Genomic DNA, 18895 nt, shown 5'->3' on the forward strand with positions numbered 1-18895 from the left:
AGTTGATTATGATGTGTCTGGGAGATGTCTTATTTGGGTTGAGTAGTGCTGGAGTTCTGAAACTGTCTGCTATCTGAATTTCAGAATCTCTTGACATGTCTGGAAAGTTCTCCTTCATAATCTCATGGAGAAGAGACTCTGTGCCTTGTGAAGCCACTTCGTTACTTTCGGGGATCCCTATAAGACGAATATTGGTTTTCTTCGAATTATCCCAGAGCTCTCTGAGAGAGTGATCTGTTTTTTGCCCTCCATTTCTCTTCCTCTTTGAGAGTTTGGGAGCATTTGAAAACTTTGTCTTCTTTGTCATAAATCCTTTCTTCTGCTTGCTCCATTCTGTTACTGAGGGATTCTACTGTGTTTTTCAGATCTTTGAGGGCTGCAACTTCTTGTCTCAATGTGTCAAAATCTTTGGTCATTTGGTCTTTGAATTTGTTGAATTCTTGAGATATCTTTTGGGTTACTGCTTGGAATTCTAACTTGATCTTATTTGCTATCCAGATTCTGAATTCAATTTCTGACATCTCAGCTATTTGTTTGTGCATGGGATCTTGTGCTGTGTCTGCCCCATTGATCCTTGGGGGAGTTGGTCTACTGTGATTATTCATATTGCCAGAGTTTTTCTGTTGATTTAGCCTCATGATTGTTTTTCACCATTGCCTCTGGCCATCCTCAGAGTTGGGGAGGTGTCTCTCCAAGATTAGACCCCAGTGGGATCACTCTATTGTTGCTGGATCTTTGTAGGGAGTAGCCCTGTGTAGTTCCTCTGGGGCTCCCCCAGCTGGGGAGTTCTGATTGTGGAAGCAGCTCCAGAGTGTGACACACCCAGATCTAGCAACAGGGCGGGAGGTGGTGCACACGGTTCTGGGAGTGCCTGGCACCCAGTGACTTTGGCACAGAGAGCCGAAGGCTCCAGCAGTCTCTGGCCAGGAGAAGGGCTCTGTGCAGAGGCAGTGTGGGCTCTGGAGGGCATGTGGCTACCAGAGTCCCTGGCCAGACAAGCGGGCCAGTGTGGAGGCAGGGAGGGTACAGGAGGGAGGACGCAGGGTTGTGTGGCTCTCACAGTTCCTGGTCAGGACATGCGGAGGCCCGGCAGGCGCGGGTCGTGTGTCGTGGCACAGCTCTTATGGAGGTTCAGGTGGTGCCAAGCACAGGAGTTTGAGGTTTCTATGAGCTGTGATACCATGGCACTCTACCCAGGGCAACAGCCCAAGGTGCCAGTGTGCCAAAACGGTCTCACTCTGCCCCTGAGGGTTAAGGCTGTAAGGCAGCTCAGTCCCCGCCTTTAGGCTGCTCAGTCACTAGGTTACTAGCTCCCGCCCAATCCTTGCTCTGTGACCCTGAGGGCGGAGCTTGCCGGGGCAGTTCTCTCACAGTGGCTCCCTCAGGCCCACAGCCGAACACTGTTAGCTCCATCCAGCTCAGTGGCCCAGTCTGGGGCCCCAGATAATGCCCAAAGTTCTCCACTCTCCTACTCAAGCTCTCCCCAAAGGCAGTTCAACTGAGTGTCAAGTCCAAAAACACCGAAACAGTTCACAGGTAAGGCCTTTCCAGTTTGCAGTCTCACTGCTACTTGTACTTATGGCTGCAGGCGGGATTAGGTTTATCAGACACACGCAACCACTTGCCAGTTTTCCACTGTTTTTGTCCTCATCTTGGGGGTCCAGAAGTCCCTTGCTGACTCTCTGTATCCTCAAAGGGATGATTATAGGCAGATCCCACCAGCCAGAGATGCCTGGAGTCTTATCTCCCCAGACTCACCGTGCCCTGTTGCAGGGAGGCTGTTACTCAGCTGCCATCTTGGATTGTCCTCTCTGTGCATCTGTCTTCATACCACTACCATGCTGACTTGTTTACTACAGCTTTGTAGAATAGTTTGAAGTCAGGTAGTGTGATGCCTTCAGCTTTGTTCTGCTCAGAATTGTTCTGGCTAATCAGGTTCTTTTGTGGTTCCATATAAATTTTAGGGTTATTTTTTCTATTTTTGTGAAGAATATCTTTGGTAATTTGATGGAGATTGCATTGAATCTCTAAGTTGCTTTGATTGGTATTGTCATCTTAACAATATTAATTTTTATTCAACAAAAGTGGAATATATTTCCATTTTAAATGTCTTCTTCAATTCCTTTTGTCAGTGTTTTATAGTTTTCCTTGTGTTGATCTTTCACTTCTTTGGTTAAATTGATCCCTAGGTATTTTATTTTGTATCTTTGTAGCTATTGTAAATTGGATTGCTTGATTTCTTTTTCAGATTGTTTACTGTTAGTATATACAAATGCAATTGATTTTTGTATATTAATTTTGTATCCTAAAATTTTACTGAATTTATTTATCAGTTCGAACAGGTTTTTTTGGTGGAGTCTTTAGATTATTATAGATAAAAAGTCATGTCATCTTCAACGAAGGCTAATTTGACTTCTTCCTTTCCAGTTTGAATACCCTTTCTTTCTCTTGCCTAATTGCTCTGACTAGGACTTTCAGTATTATGTTGAATAAAAGTGTTGAAAGTGGGTACCCTTATCTTGTTCTGTATCTTAGGGGAACGGCATGGAATGCCTTTCCTTGCTCAGGATGATGTTGATTGTGAGTTTGTCATATGTGGCTTTTAGTATTTTGAGGTATGTTCCTTCTGTACTGTATACTTCTGTCAAGTTTGTTGATAACTTTTATCATAAAGGGATTTTGAATTTTATCAAATGCTTTCTCAGTATCTACTGAAATAATCATATAGTCTTTGTTCTTGGTTGTGTTAATGTGATATATCACACTTATTGATTTGTGTGTGTTGAACCATTCTTGCATCCCTGGATGAATCCTACTTGACTATGATTATGGTGAATGAATCTTTTTAATCTGATACTAAATTCAGTTTTCTAATATTTTGTTGAGTATTTTTGCATCCATGTTCACCAGTGATATTGGCCTGTACTTATCTTTTTCTGTTATGTTCTTTTCTAGTTTTGATACTGGGAAAATGCTGGCTTCAAATAATAAGTTTAGAAGTATTCCCTCTTCTTCAGTTGTTTTGAAGATAGTGAGTGGAATTGGTATTAGTTCTTCTTTAAGTGTTTGGTAGAATTCAGCAGTGAAGCCATCAAGTCCTGGGCTTTTCTTTGATGGGAGACTTTTCATGGCAACTTTGATCTCATTATTCCTTATTTGTTTCTGGAAGTTTCCTTCCTTCCCTTTTTTGACAGTGTCTCACTCTGTTTCCCCAGGCTAGAGTGCCATCATCTCAGTCTAGCTCACGGAAACCTTAATTTCCTGGGCTTAAACACTCTTGCCTCAGCCTCTTGAGTAGCTAGGACTACATATGCCTGTCCTTAACACTTGGCTAATTTTTCTATTTTAGGTAGAAATAGGGTCTCCCTCTTGCTCAGGCTGGTCTCAAACTCCTGAGCACAAAGATCCTCCTGTCTAGGCCTCCCAGAATGCTAGGGTTACAGATGTGAGCCACTGTGCCCAGCCATTTTTCTCCTTCCTGGCTCAATTTTGGTAGGTTATATGTCTCCAGTAATTTATCCATGTCTTCTAGGTTTTCCAATTTGTTGGTATATGTTTACTCATAATAGTCTCTAATGATTCTTTGTATTTCTATGGTCTTAGTTATGTTTCCTTTTTCATTTCTGATTTTATTTACATGGGTTTTCACTCTTTTTATCTTAATCTAACTAAAGGTTTGTCAATCATGTATATCTTAAAACAACAACAACTTGAAGCAGGTGCCGAGGGGAGTTTTCTGTTTCCTGATGGTTGTTGTCTATGGCCTGGAAAAGGGGAAGGAAAAAGTCACATTGTTTGTGGAGAGATGCTCAGAATATGATAGATAATGAATTCTGAATTAGTGTATCGTGTAGTAGGAAGCTATCTTAAGCCTCCAGAAAGAGTGTTTGTTCCATCATCCACCCAAAATGAATCATCTCAGACTTGCCAACCCAAGAACTTAAAAGTCACCTCTGCTAAAGTGTTTCATAGCCCAAATAGCTAAGCTCTTATTTTAGCCTGAAAAACTCTTCAGGAAAAGATTCATCATTTAGACCTAGAAAGAACACAAGCTGAAGATAACCTGAACACGCTTTCCAAAGAAGCAGCACAGTATAACAAGGCCTTAGAGAATGAAATGAATGAGAGAAATCTGGCACATGAGGAACTTTAAAGCAGAAAAAAGATATAAGTATACAGTTATGCTCAGCCCAATCTTGTTGTACCCTTCTAGAGAAGCAACTAGAATATACTAAGAGAATGGTTCTCAATGTAGGGCGAGAAAAAAATATGATTCTAGAACAACAGGCCCAGCTTCAAAGGGAAAAAGAACAAGATCAGATGAAGCTGCATGCAAAACTTGAAAAGCTTGATGTCTTAGAAAAAGAGTGTTTTAGGCTTACAACAACTCAGAAACCTGCTGAGGACAAGATTAAACGTTTAGAGGAAAAACTCAGGGAAGAAGAACATCAGTGTGAGCTATTTCAAGCTTCTGAGCTTCAAACTGGACTTGAAATCAGTAGAATTTTAATGTCTGCAGTTTCAAATCCAAAACACTCCGGGGAAAAGAAGACATCTTCAAAGAAAACTAAATATTTAAAGACAAGACCACCTTGGCATATTCATTTGAAGTTTGGATCACTGCCTCTTGTAACTGAAAAATCCTCCAATGTAAGCTGATCGGTGAATACAAATGCATAGAACCTTATGCAGATGATGCAACATTGTGACCTACATTCCCTTCAGAAACCATCGGAAGTGGCTGAGCCTAGATGTCTCTACAAGCCTATTAGAAAAACTTGCCAGGGCGGCGCCTGTGGCTCAGTTGGTAAGGCGCCGGCCCCATATACCAAGGGTGGCGGGTTCAAACCCAGCCCCGGCCAAACTGCAACCAAAAAATAGCCGGGTGTTGTGGCGGGCGCCTATAGTCCCAGCTACTCGGGAGGCTGAGGCAAGAGAATCGCTTAAGCCCAGGGGTTGGAGGTTGCTGTGAGCTGTGTGAGGCCACGGCACTCTACCGAGGGCCATAAAGTGAGACTCTGTCTCTACAAAAAAAAAAAAAAAAAGAAAAACTTGCCAGTATAAGGCTGTACCTTCTGGCTCTGAAAAGTCTATTTCCATTTGTGACAATGTGTCTGAACTTTTAATGGCAATGCAGGATGAGCTGGACCAAATGACAATGGAGCATCAAGAACTACTGAAACAAATGAAGGAAACTGAAAGCTATTCAGTCTGTGATGACATAGAATGTGAACTTGAGGATTTAGTCAAGAAAATGGAAATGAAAGGAGAACAAATGTCCAAACTGAAGCAGCATCAAGATAGTGTCCGTAAACTGCAGCAAGAAGTTCAAAACTCAAAGATGAGTGAAGCTTCAGGTATCCAGCGAGAAGATATCAACCCTAAAGGATCAAAGAACATAAAAAATAGCCCCAGAAAATGTTTCGATGAAATGAGCCCTTTTCTGAAAAACGACAACTTTCATCCAATCTGAGTTCATAATCTTCAAATGAAATTGAGAAGAGATGATATCATGTGGGAACAGTAACACAATAACAAAACTGTCACTTAACAACTTTGTCAGTGAAATATTGAATTGTCTAAAGTGGTTTTAATTTAATATACCTTTGTGAAATTTTGAATTATGTTTCTAGCCTCTATAAAAAATTAATGCCTAATGACATACTAAGAATCCCAAATAATAAATGTTTACTTTTTAATTTTTCTTATTAACCAAATTCCTGAACCTCATCATGTCTTAGAACATTGTTCAATTTGCAAATATCTTTAGCTAAATCTAAGAAACAATACTAAAATTAACTTAAGTCTGAGATACAAGTACCATTCCACTTTTCATTTAATAGGCTTATAATCTTAAGCCTTAATGTTAAATGAACAGAATTCAGAAAGGTCTTTTAATTTTCTTGGTGCTTCCTCCCTATCTTGTTTTAAAGATATGAAATGTTTTCTCTTTTGGAAAAGGAAAAGCTTAATAGTCTTCCAGTTTTGTGAAGAAGCCTTTAATTCATTCTCTTGAGCTACTGTTGTAACTTAACTACAGAAGTTTTCCTGTGTTATTCCTATTCTTTTTTATAACTTTTTTATTCTTTGGGTTATATATAATGTTCATTAATGTAAATTAAGACTGTGAATTTCTAGGACCTACGAAAGTGATATATTTTTTATAAGAAACTATAGGAAGAAGAAGTTGAGCATTTAATTACCTCATCTAACAAAACTTCAGGGAAATATGGTACATTTTTATTTTTTATATTTTAAAGTCAATGATATCATGATAGATTTCTTTGTGTACACATGCTTTATAATAAATTTGCACTTGTTGACCTAAAAAAAAAAAAAAACTTCCTGGAGAATGCATCATGTGCTGATGAAAAGTTTACGGACTCTATAGCAGTTATGTGAAATGTTCTGTAAATGTCAGGTCAATTTAATCTAGAGCATAATTTAACTTCAATGTTTCTTGGTTTATTTTCTGTCTTAGATAAACTGTTTATTACCAAGAGTGGGGTGTTGAATTCCCTTACTATTATTGTATTGGAATTTATCTTTCCTTTCAAGTCTATTAATGTTTGTTTTTATATACTTGGAAGCTCTGGTGTTGGGTGCATAGATATTTATAATTGTTATTTCCTCTTGCTGAATTGACCCCTTTTTCATTATATAGTGATCTTCCTTGTCCCTTTTTACAATCTCTGACTTGTAATATATTTTATCTGATCTGAGTATAGCTACTTCAGATCTTTTTTGGTTTCATCTTACATGGATATCTTTCTCCATTCTTTTTCTTTCAGTCTATGTGTGTCTTTATAGAGGAAGTGGGTTTCTTGAAGGCAGAATATAGTTGGATCTTGTGTCTTATCCATTTAACCATTTCTTTTAAGTGGAAAATTGAGTCCATTTATATTCAATGTTATTGTTGATAAGTAAGCACTTACTATTGTCATTTTATTGCTAGTTTTCTGGTTGTTATATAAAATCTTCTTTTCCTTTCTTATTATCTTCCTCATAGTTAAGTGATTTCCACTGATAGTAAGTTTTAATGTATTGCTTTTTATTTCTAGTGTATTTATTATAGTTTTTCATTATGGTTACCATGTGGGTTGTAAAATCCATCTTACAAATATAGCAAGTTATTTTAAGGAGATAATACCTTACCATAAATCATAAAAAAGAATAGAAGCAAATAAAAAGCTTTAAAAAACTCTGTACTCTACTCTAGCCCCCCCCCAAATTTTGACTTTTTTTAGTTTACATATTTTAATAATGCCTATTTCTTAAGAGATTGATAGCTATTATTATTTTTGATAGACTTGCCTTTCAGGCTTCATACTAGAGTCATGAGTGGATTGCACACCACAGTTAGAGTATTAATATATTCTGAGGCTGTCTATGTACTTAATTTTACCAGGGTTTTTTTATACTTTTAAATGTTTTCTTTTTATGTATTTATGTTTTATTCTTACATGTTAAAAAATTCCCTCTATCATTTCTTGTAAGATGGATCTGGGGTGGGCGTTTACCCAGCTTTTGTTTGTCTAGGAAATACTTTATCTCTCTTTCATATTTGAAGGCTAGCTTTGCAAGATACAATATTCTTGGGTGGCAGTTTTTTTCTTTTAGCACTTTGAAAACATCATTCCATTCTCTCCTAGCTTGTATGGTTTCTACTGAGAAGTCTGTTGCCAGATGAATTTGAGCTCCTTTATATGTTAATTTGCTTTTTTCTCTTGTTGCTTTTAGGTTTCTCTCTTTGTCTTTGACCTTTGAGAATTTGATTTCATATAGCTTGCACTGTATTATTTGGATAAATTTGTTTGGTGTTACCTGCCTTTTCTGCACCTGATTATTATCTTTCTCAAGTTTTGGAATGTTTTCTGGCATTTCTTTGAATAAGCTTTGTACCCCTTGCTGTTGTTCAATTCCCTCTTAAACAGTAATATTTCTTAGATTTGGTCTTTGAGATAATTTTCCGTATCCTGTAGGTGCTTTCCATTCCTTTTCATTCGTTTTTCTTTTTTCTCTTCTGATTGTGTGTTTTCAAATACTGTCTTTGAGCTTGTTTATCCTTTCATCTTTATCCATTTTTCTGTTGAGACCTTCTAGTGAATTTTTTAATTCACCAAATACTTTCTCAGTTCTAAGATTTCTGTTTTGCTTTTTATTATTTCAATCTCTTTGTTAAATATCTCTGGTAAATCTCTGAATTGATTTTCTATGTTATCATGGTGATTTTGTGGTTTTATTAAATCTGCTATTTTTAATTCTTATTCAGAGTGTTTACATTTTGCTGGCTCATTAAGGTCAATCACTGGTGCTTTACTTTGGACATTTGGGGAGTTTATGGTTCCCTGTTTGCTGTTATTTCTTTTTTTTTTTTTTTTTGTAGAGACAGAGTCTCACTGTACCGCCCTCGGGTAGAGTGCCGTTGCGTCACACGGCTCACAGCAACCTCCAACTCCTGGGCTTAAGCGATTCTCTTGCCTCAGCCTCCCGAGTAGCTGGGACTACAGGCGCCCGCCACAACGCCCGGCTATTTTTTTTTTTTTTGTTGCAGTTTGGCCGGGGCTGGGTTTGAACCCGCCACCCTCGGCATATGGGGCCGGCGCCCTACTCACTGAGCCACAGGCGCCGCCCCTGTTATTTCTTATGTATTTATGTCTATGTCTTTTCATTGAAGGATTATATTTATTCCAATCTTCTCTACCTTGCATTTTTTTTTTTTTTTTTTGCAGTTTTTGTCTGGGGCTGGGTTTGAACCTGCCACCCCGCCACCTCCGACATATGGGGCCAGTGCCCTACTCCTTTGAGCCACAGGTGCTGCCCTACCTGGCATGTTTTGATTTTTATTGAATATGTTTTCTCAGAGATTCTTTGTGATTTTTAAATTTCTGCCCCCATCCCCTGCATTAGGTTGTTGCCTCCTTTTCATCCCTAGAATGCCTTAACCCCAGGTTTGCCTCAACTTAGTAAAGGATCAGAACACTGCTTGTCCTGAATAAGGGAGGTCCCAAAGGGGATATCCCAATAGGCTGGGTAGGGGGTTGTGCCCAGGGACCTGTAGGATGCCAACAGTGACTGCTGATGCATAGCCATTATGATATGATATCTATTTTGGCCAAGTTATAGAGCAGAGTTTCTAGGGCTGAGAATGTAGTCCCACCTCCCTCCTTTGTTTCTGGCTGTCCTCAGGGATATTTTGCCCTTCAGGTACTCCCAGTGTTTCACATGAGTTGAGGCAGGGACATATCTTCTACCAGGAAACCCCAGATAGTGAAGAATCTCATTGTCCACCTTGATCTCACTTTCTCCAGTGGAAGCTATGAGTTGGAGAAAATGTTTCATGTGCTTGGTGCAGGGCAAGGAACATCATGGATATGGAAATCTAGTTCTCTTATCGTCTGCTTGGCGTTTTTTCACTTCTCTGGGGCTTTGGAAACTGTCTCATTCTCATATTCAGGTTCTGCAATATTGTAGAGCTGTATATTTATTTTTGGTTTTCTGTGGCAGAGGCATGAAGCCAATTTGCACTGACACCACCATGTTGGAAATAGAAAAGACCACAAACTTTTTAAAGGCAGTTTTTCAGTATATGTGAAAAGATTTTTTAAGTTATTCTTTTTGGTTCAGTAATTGTGGCTCTAGAAATTATCTTTCGAAACAAGGAGAGATATACATGAGTTTCTGTATAAGTATGTTCATTTTAGCACTACAGCGAATAGATTAAATGCCAATAGTAAAAGAATGATGAAATTCATTAAGCACATATGTATGTGTAGTACATAGCTATTAAAACTGATATTATTGAAGAAATTTTAATGAATGGAAAATTTCTCACAGTACATGTTGAGGGGAAAAAAACCAAGTTACATGGGCGGCGCCTGTGGCTCAACGGAGTAGGGCACCAGCCTCATATGCCGGAGGTGGCGGGTTCAAACCCAGCCCTGGCCAAAAACTGAAAAAAAAAAAAAAAAAAGCCAAGTTACAAAATTGTGTACCAGGTCAGTTATCAATATCTAAATTCACTTCTAAACATATAATTCACGGAGGTTAAAGAATTTACGAAGAGACTTTCACTTTTGGAATGATGGTGATACACTTTCTTCTATACCTCCTACTAAGTACAACCCTAAACCCTGGACATCATACAGAGGGTACCAAAAATGTATACACATTTTAAGAAAGGAATAAAAACTATAATAAAATTATAATAGTCAATATATACTGATAATAATAGATGAATACAAGTCATATCAAGCACTTCTTGTAATTGCTGAAGTCAAACGTGACTTGAGTATTACAAATTAATATAGTTTTTTCCTTTCTTAAAATGTGTATACATTTTTTTGGCACCCTCCATATATATAAAACAAACTTAAGAAGACTGAAAGGTGAAGAGAAGAAAGGCAGACCAGCTAGGGCCTTTGGGACACAATGAACAACATGGTGGTGAGTTTACTGGGTTTTCTTTTGGCCTCATATATCCTGTATATAAACTAAGTCATTATCCTTCTCTCAAAGAATTACTTTTAACCTTTTTGCAAGACCGATCTCTGACAACAAATTCCCTTAGTTTTTGTTTGTCTGAGGACATCTTTATTTCCCCTTTACTTTTGAAGGGCAATTTTCCTAGATATGGAATTCCAGGTTGGTGAGGGTTTTCTTTCCACATTTTAAATATTTAATCCATTCTCTTCTTTCTTGCCTGGTTAGTGAAGAGAAATCCAATATAATTTCTTATCCTTGCTCTTCATTAGTTAAGGAATTTTTTTTCCTCTCTCTATTCCTGCAAGATTTGTTCTTTGTCTTTAGTTTTCTATAGCTTGAATAGGTATAGTTAGTTTTTTTGGTATTTATCATGGCCAATCTTCTCTGAGATTTCTGGGTCTGTAGTTTTCTGTCATTAATTTGGGGAAATTTTCAGCCATTGTTACGCCATCATTTTTCTCCTCCTTTGTCTTTTTCTCCTTTTTTTTTGTTAGTCCCAAAAGTGTATATTACACCATTTATAATTATCTCACAATTGGGGGGTATTCTGTTCCTTTAAAAATTTTTTTTTCTCTGTTCATTTCAGTTTGGGGAGTTTCTTCAAGCTCACTGATTTTTTTTCAAAGCCCATAAAGGTATTCTTCATTTCTTATGGTACTTTTTATTTCTTACAACCCCTTTTGCTTGGAGTTTATGTTACACATCTGTTTTTGAATCTTGTTCAATTTTTTTCATGAGAGCCCTTAAATTGTTAATTATGGTTACTTTAAATTCCTGATCTGATAATTCCAAAATCTCTGTCATAGATGAATCTTGTTCTGATGCGTGCTTTGTCTCTTCAGACTATTTTTCATTACTTTACAGTATGCCTTATAATTTTTTGTTGATAGCTGGACATCATCATTACATCACTGTGTACTAGGAACTGGAGTAAGTAGGTCTTTGGTGTGAGGATTTATGTTTATCTGGCTAGGACTTCTGCTGTGTTTGCTGAACTTTAGGGGTCTGAGGTTTCACTTTCCTCCAGTGTCTTTATTTTTGTCTCTCCCATTACCTTTGGGTTTCCCAAGGAACTCTTTCTTAAATAGAGTCTGAACCTTGCAGTTCTTTCATTTTTAACACTCCCTTATTAGGGGCTCTGTCGATGTGGTGGTAGGTAGGTGTGTGTGTGTGTGTGTGTGTGTGTGTGTGTGTGTGTAGGAAAGGTTTCTATACTCCTATAATTAGGTCTCAGTCTTTTGGTGGGGTGTGCCCCCCTTTGCTGTTATCTTCACAAATTTCACTCAGCACTTTTCCTGCTTTAGTACAATAAGAAAACTAGAACGGACTGGAGTTGTCTATTGCCTATCTCCAAGTCAGATAAGGCTTTGAAAAAATAGTTTTCCTTGACAATTGACCTTTATTCAAAAACAGAACAAAGAAGAGGACTCTCTGGAAACATCTCCAAACAGTTACTTACACTCCTCCCACAAGCAGGAGAGGATTATTCTCTGATCTTCACAGTGAGAGCACAATAGGGATCATAGAGGTAAAACTCAGAAAAGTATGAGAGGCCCTGCCCCAGAGTTTTTCACTATCAATCTAGTCCACACCAAGCAAGTCTCAAGAAATTTGTCAATTAGAGTTTAAGTGCTGTTGTCAGTACTGGCTCCAGCAGTAGACTTCTGCTGTGTATAAGCTGTGACTTGTGACTCTTTTTTTTTTTTTTAAATAGAATCTTACTTTGTCATCCTCTTTCACAGCAACCTCAAACTCTTGTGCTCACGAGATCCTCTTTCCTCAGCCTCCAGAGTAGCTGGACTATAGGCTCTGGATACAACACCTGGCTATTTCTAGAGATGAGGTCTCACTCTTGCTCAGGCTGATCTCAAACTCCTGAGCTCAAGCAGTAGTCCACTGCCTTGGCCTCCCTGAGTGGTAGGATTACAGACAGACATGAGCCACTGCACCTGGCTAAGCTGTGACTTCTTGAATTTTCCTCTCTCTCCCGTTTTTAGCAGCAGTTTGCCCTGTGATTTCAATTTCAATTTTCTGATAGATATAAGATGAGTTGATTTTACCTTTTTTGTTATTGTGAGAATGGGAGTGACAACTTCCAAGCATTTTACGTGTTGGAACAAAACTATTAAGTCCTTATGTTGCTTTTTAATGATAATTTTACAAAAGTGGGCATCACAGTAGAATCAAGGGAATTATTGGTGGGTGAGTTTTGTTGATCTTAATTACATTGACCATTTTAAAAAACTAAAACCTATTTTCAAATTTAAAAATTTAGAACATAACATAGCACACATATACTCATTCTTAAAATTTTAGTTTGTTTTTTGCTTTACCATGGAACTGTCCATTATTTAACAAGGAAAACTTTTAATTACCTTTGATCTTGAAATCTTTACAATCATATAAAATAGCAGAGATTTTAAAAATCTAAGTATTAACTACTTAGCAACCTTGATTTTTAATATATTTATCATTTACTATCCTATAATTTGATTTTTTAGACAAAATACAACATTATATATTTTTCTTTACCAAGAAATATTTTATAGAATAATAATTCTGTCAGTAATCATATAAACTTAGCTTTTATTCATGCTGTAATTTTCTTTAATCAGACTTAGAAGTTCTTATGCTTAATAAAACAACTACAGTTTTAAAGTGGTAAAAATGCTAAAGATTGGTTTATTTTTATTAATTTACTGTAACTACCAATAGAATATTTCTTATAAAATACAATCTTAACTAGGAAGCATTGTTTTAAAATTATAATTTGAGAAGCTGTTAAGACAGCAAGTTTGATTTTAAATTTCATTTCTTTCCACTTAGGTTACTTCCTACTGTAATTGATCAGAAATCGTTTGTTTTCCCTCTGGAATCTGAGGGTAAACTTTGGCAACAGCAACGACAGTATGGTTCATTGTCACGTGGCTTTCCAAGACCAAAGGTATGAATAAACAAAATTATAGAGACAGAAAGTACGTTAGTGATTGCCAGGGACTGGGAGAAGGGGAAACCAGGAGTGACTTCTAATGGGTATGAAGTTTCTTTGGGGGACGAAGAAATGTTCTGGAATTACAGTAGAACCTCTTAAGTTGACCACCCAAGGGATGGTAACAAACTGATCAACATGTAAAAGTGGTCAACATAAGGAACTAGGCCTACTATGCTGATATGTACATGTGGTGCATGTCTGGTCTGTGAAAATTAGGTCAATTTAAGGAGGTAGTCAATACAGGGAGGTGGTCATCTATGGAGGTTCTACTATATATAGTCATGATGATTGTACACCTCTGTGAATATAATCACCACCATTGAATTATACACTTTAAAAGGGTAAATTTTAAGATGGATGTGGTGCAGTGAGCCTGTAGTCCAAACTACTCAGGAGCCTGAGGTAAGGGGATTATTTAGGGCCAGGAATTTGAGGCCAGCCTGGGCAACATAGCAAGAACCTGTCTCAAAGAAAAGGTGAATTTTATGGTGTATGAATTATATCTCAATAAAGCTGTTCATTTTTTTAAGAGTAATTATAGGAAATTTGTTTTCTAAATTAGAAAATATAATATATAGGTCTGTTTCAATAATTTCATGTCATTGTTGTTTCAAATATATTCATGGCATAGTCAATTTCCGTAACCAAAGAGCTTTCTTCAGAAAGCAAAATAAATCAAAACATAGCACCTTTAAATGTTTAAACAGAGCCCTAGAAGAAAAGTTTCTAGTTGGCAAGGAATAGAGCTTATGAAGTCTCTGACTTTGTGTCTATTTGGGTGCCTATCTCTCTTTCATTCTTGTTTCTTCCCCCATCTTACTCAGTACAGGCTGCCATAACAGAATGCTGTATATTGGGTGGCTTAAACAATAGAATCTATTTTTTACAGTTCTAAAATCTAGAAGTCTCACATCAAGGTGAAGACAGATCTGGTGTCTAGTGAGGACATTGTTCCTGGTTTGCAAAGAACCTTCTTCTTGAGTTGTTTCTTCACACAGCAGGGAGAGAGAGAGAGACAATAAAGATAATGTCTTACCTTTTTTCTTTTATAGACAGGGTCTCCCTTTGTTGCCCAGGCTAGGGTATAATTGTGTGATCATGGCTTACTCTAGCCTGAAATTCCTGGGTTCAAGTGATCTTCCTGCCTTAGCTTCCTGAGTTGCTAGGACTACAGGTACATGCCATCACACCCAGTTCGTTTTTTGTTTATTTGTTTGTATTTGTAGAGATAGGGTTTCTCTACGTTACTCAAGCTGTTGCATGTCTTTTTATAAGGGCACTAATCTCACTTATGAGGGCTCCACCCTCATAACCTAATTACCGCCCCCCCAAGCCTTACCTCCTAATACTATCACTTTGGGGGTTAGGATTTCAACATATGAGTTTGGGGCAAACACAAACATTCAGTGCATAGCATTCCTTTACTCCCCAAAGTAATAATAGTTCTCCTCTTTGGGGTACCTGGTCCTGTTCTCAGTGCTCTATAAATACCTAACTTGTTTAACCTTGAGAAAAATACTAGAAGGAGCATCTAGGATTATTATCTTTATTTTATTAGTGAAGAAACCAAGGTACAGAGATGTTAAATATAATAAGTAGCCTAAGAGAAAATAGCTAGTAAGTGTTAGACCAGGATTATGAACCCAGAATTACAGGCATCCAAAGGTGTATAACTTCATCCAAGGGTGTTTTTCCTTCATCACATTTGCCACCATTTGTAATTAGATAATGAATAGTGTGATTTTTAAAAACAGTCTATCATCCCACTAGATTATAAGCTTAATCAAGTTGGGATATTCACCCCTAAATATGACACTCCCTAGTATAAGGGTATAATTGTACCTTTTTTAAGTGTACAATTCAATGCTGGTGATTATATTCACAGTATAAAGAATATTTTGAATTGAAGGCTATTCAAAGTCAGGAAACATTGGATGAGGCCTTCCCTGTATCTGCATAAACTGGACTGGCCTGATCAGAGGGTCAAAGGGGCAATTGACTCCTTTCCTCCTTCCTGTTATCCCAAAATATTTCAGGAATGAGGGTCCAGAATGCAGATGGACCTGGCCCATCTGCGTAGTCATAAATGCCTATCTCCCAGGGTATCCACAGTCAATCTATTTCTTCTCCATCCATTTGTCTTCCCTACCAGCTGTTATCCTATGCTCCTTGATTTCCCCCCTTCACTCTAAAACGGCTGTATCTGAGCTCCATTAGAAAATTCGGTTATCACTCTGTGATTCTCCCCATGTGCATAGTAAATAAATCCTTTGTCTTAATAATCTGCCTTACTTGTGAGTTGATCTTTCAGAAAAGGGGAAAAGACAAGTTTCCCCTCCTCTGTACAGGATCTATGTCATTTTGTTCAGTGCTACATTATGCCAGGGGACACTCAATAAATGTTTGTTGACTGAATAAATAAAATCCCCACAATGACCTGAAAGGGTGTGCTTGTCCCCATGTAAAAATCAATCAGGCTCCTCTGTATTCCCAAAGTGGCCGTCTTCTACCTCTGTCCTTGCACTTGTTAATGTTGAATCTGTTCAGCCACTCCATGTGGAATACTTACTGTGTGCCAAGGATTGTTAAACATGCTCTGGGATGAATAAGACAGATCAAGTCCCTGTTCTCAGAGAGCTTACATTCCAGTGGAAGAAAACAGACCATCAGTAAGAAAATAACAGATACCAATAAAGGTCTGATAAAAATGAAACAAAGTGTGGTAATAAAGAAGCCAAAACTTATTATCTTTCTTATTTTTAAGGAGCTGCTTTAGTTAAATTTTTCTTTATTTGCTAAGAATCTCAGGAGGCTACATCAGAGATCACGTGAAGGTCTCTCTAATTTATGAGGATAGAGTACCTGAAATTAGGACTATTGTAGAATGGATAATTGCTATTATTGTTCCAGAAAAAAGAAAAAAAAAAACTATGGCCAGAAATTTTATTTTCCCCAAAAGAGTTTTGAATTCTGGATTCAAAAATCCTTGATCATGTAGATAAGGAATCCTATGTGCTAACTAAAACCCCAGTTCTTTTAAGTGCCGTGAGCTGCGTGAGCTTCACATAGAAAGGGGCAGGTACTGTTTCCCATCCTGACTTTGCCTCCAGGCCCTGGATCCCTATTGTTATTTTATTTCTAATAGTGGTGACATATGGTTAAAAATGCATATCTTCTGATAGCCCTAATTTGGCATTGTAAATTTAATGACAAACAGTGCTGTTTTGCCAGCTGGTACACATGCCTACTACACCAACAGGAGAGCTTGTATTACTAAGTAGTTGCGAAATTCATCTGAGATATTACCACCTTTAATTGCCCACTTCCAACCTTTTAAATTAGGTAAACCCCAGTTGCTGCTGCTGCTGCTGCTGCTTCTTTTTTTTTTTTGAGACAGAGTCTCAAGCTGTCACCCTGGGTAGAGTGCTATGGCATCACAGCTCACAGCAACCTCAAACTCTTGGGCCTAAGTGATTCTCTTGCCTCAGCCTCCCAAGTAGCTGGAACTACAGGCACCTGCCACAACCCCCAGCTATTTTTTGTTTGTAGTCGTCATTGTTGTTTAGCAGGCCCAGGCTGAATTCGAACCACCCAGCTCCGGTGTATATGGCTGGCACTCTAACCACTTGAGCTACAGGTGCTGAACCCCCAGTTGCTTCTTTAAGTTACCTTTCCCCAAAAGTGGATACCTGTTTTTGGAATTCCGGTTTAACCCAAAAAGCTTAAATGACAAACAATTAAGAGTTGCTCCATTGTAATTAAGAATCATAATTAAGGGTGGCACCTGTGGCTCAGTGAGTAGGGTGCCGGCCCCACATACCAAGGGTGGCGGCTTCAAACCCAGCCCTGGCCAAACTGCAACAACAACAACAAAAAAAAATAGCTGGGCATAGTGGTGGACGCCTGTGGCCCCAGCTACTCGGGAGGCTGAGGCAAGACAATCACCTAAGCCCAAGAGCTGGAGGCTGCTCTGAGCTGTGACTCCACAGTTCTCTACTGAGGGTGACAAAGTGAGACTCTGTCTCTAAAAAAAAAAAAAAAAAATTAAAAATTATATATTAAGTGTCTTTAAATTTGAAAAGGCACAAAAGCACTATATATCATTTTTAAAAAATGTTTACATGAATCTCTCATCTTCTGAGGCTTTTTCTCTTAAAAAATAGAATCAGTAATGAAATATTAGTAAGTAGTATTGGAATATAAAGTCTTTTCAGGATTTGCAGATAATTATAGGCAAAATCAACATGGACTCCATTTTTGCTTATTAAAATGCTCATTTAAAATTTTTTTTCCTCCAGATTTATGACTAATATGTTTGCTATAGTAGGTGAAAAACATACCGTGAAGATGTAAAGGCAAAGCTAATTGTTTTACCCCCAGCCTCTACCAAGCTGCCCAATCCCATGAAGTAGCCGGTATTAACAGTTTGATTTTTATTTTTCCACACATTTCTCTTTGTTCATAATAATGCATACAATGCAAACACATATGCAGATGTATGAGATTTGATTTGTTACGATATTTTTTGCTTTTACTGAAACACATTACATTTGAATTATTAAAAATAAAAGCTATCTTTTGTTAACAAATGCTATATATGAAACTGTAATCATACAATTATTTGCAAAAAATGTATACTATTTTAAAATCAAAGAACTTTAGGATAAAATATAAATGGAATATAGTATCAGATTTTTGAGAGTTTTTTCTATTGAATATTTGACAACCTAAAAGGGAAAGTGTGACATTATACGTTCTGGGGTTGAGGCTAAAGAGTCTAAATAAGGCAAGTGGGACATATCTTTGATATCTCATGCTTTGTCATAAATGTACTATGTATAGGAATTTTTTTGCTTCATTCCATTATATATCCATTTTTGTTTCCATATAGAAGTAATGGTTATTAACCCTGAATATTTAGGAAAAAAGTGCCCTGAGAAATATGGCATCATATTTCTCATATTTATTATATTGCTACTACACTACAACATACTCCAAGTTGTACACCAATTTGAGAAGCAGAGGATTACAAAGCATCAATTTATTCATTTGTCAAATGTTTTTCTTATTTTAGTTTTTTATTGATACATGTCTCGGGCACACATGATATTTTGATATGTTCATATAATGGGTAAAGATCAAATCAGGGTAATTGAGATACTCATTACCTTAAACATTATCTTTTATTTATGCTAGGAGCATTTGAATTATTCTCTTATAGCTGTTTTGAAATGTACAATAGGTTATTGTTAATTTTATAATCACCCTACTGATCTACGATTCACCAAGTCTTAGTTCATCTAACTTTATGTTTGTACCCATTAATCAATGTATTTAATTATGAAATGTTTACTGATGTCCTTCTATGTGCTAAGCTCTGTATTAGGCACCAAGGATACTACAGTGTTCCTATCCTCA

General features: G+C 37.4%; 1 protein-coding gene and 1 pseudogene across 4 annotated transcripts in view; both read left to right on the forward strand.

Moving 5' to 3' along the window:
* Positions 1–18895, forward strand: part of IQCH (IQ motif containing H) — a 296182-nt gene that overhangs the window by 29720 nt on the left and 247567 nt on the right. For all 3 annotated transcript variants that reach the window (XM_053596185.1, XM_053596183.1, XM_053596184.1), the window contains exon 4: positions 13312–13429. In XM_053596185.1, coding sequence (XP_053452160.1) covers positions 13312–13429 — 118 coding nt within the window. The remainder of the gene's footprint in view (positions 1–13311; positions 13430–18895) is intronic.
* On the forward strand, positions 3822–5527 carry LOC128589231 (centrosomal protein CEP57L1-like; annotated as a pseudogene). The gene is made up of 2 exons (XR_008380870.1): positions 3822–4791; positions 5066–5527. The product of XR_008380870.1 is annotated as a centrosomal protein CEP57L1-like (transcript).

This window comes from Nycticebus coucang, chromosome 6 (genome assembly GCF_027406575.1).
Source record: "Nycticebus coucang isolate mNycCou1 chromosome 6, mNycCou1.pri, whole genome shotgun sequence".
NCBI classification, from domain to species: Eukaryota; Metazoa; Chordata; class Mammalia; order Primates; family Lorisidae; genus Nycticebus; species Nycticebus coucang.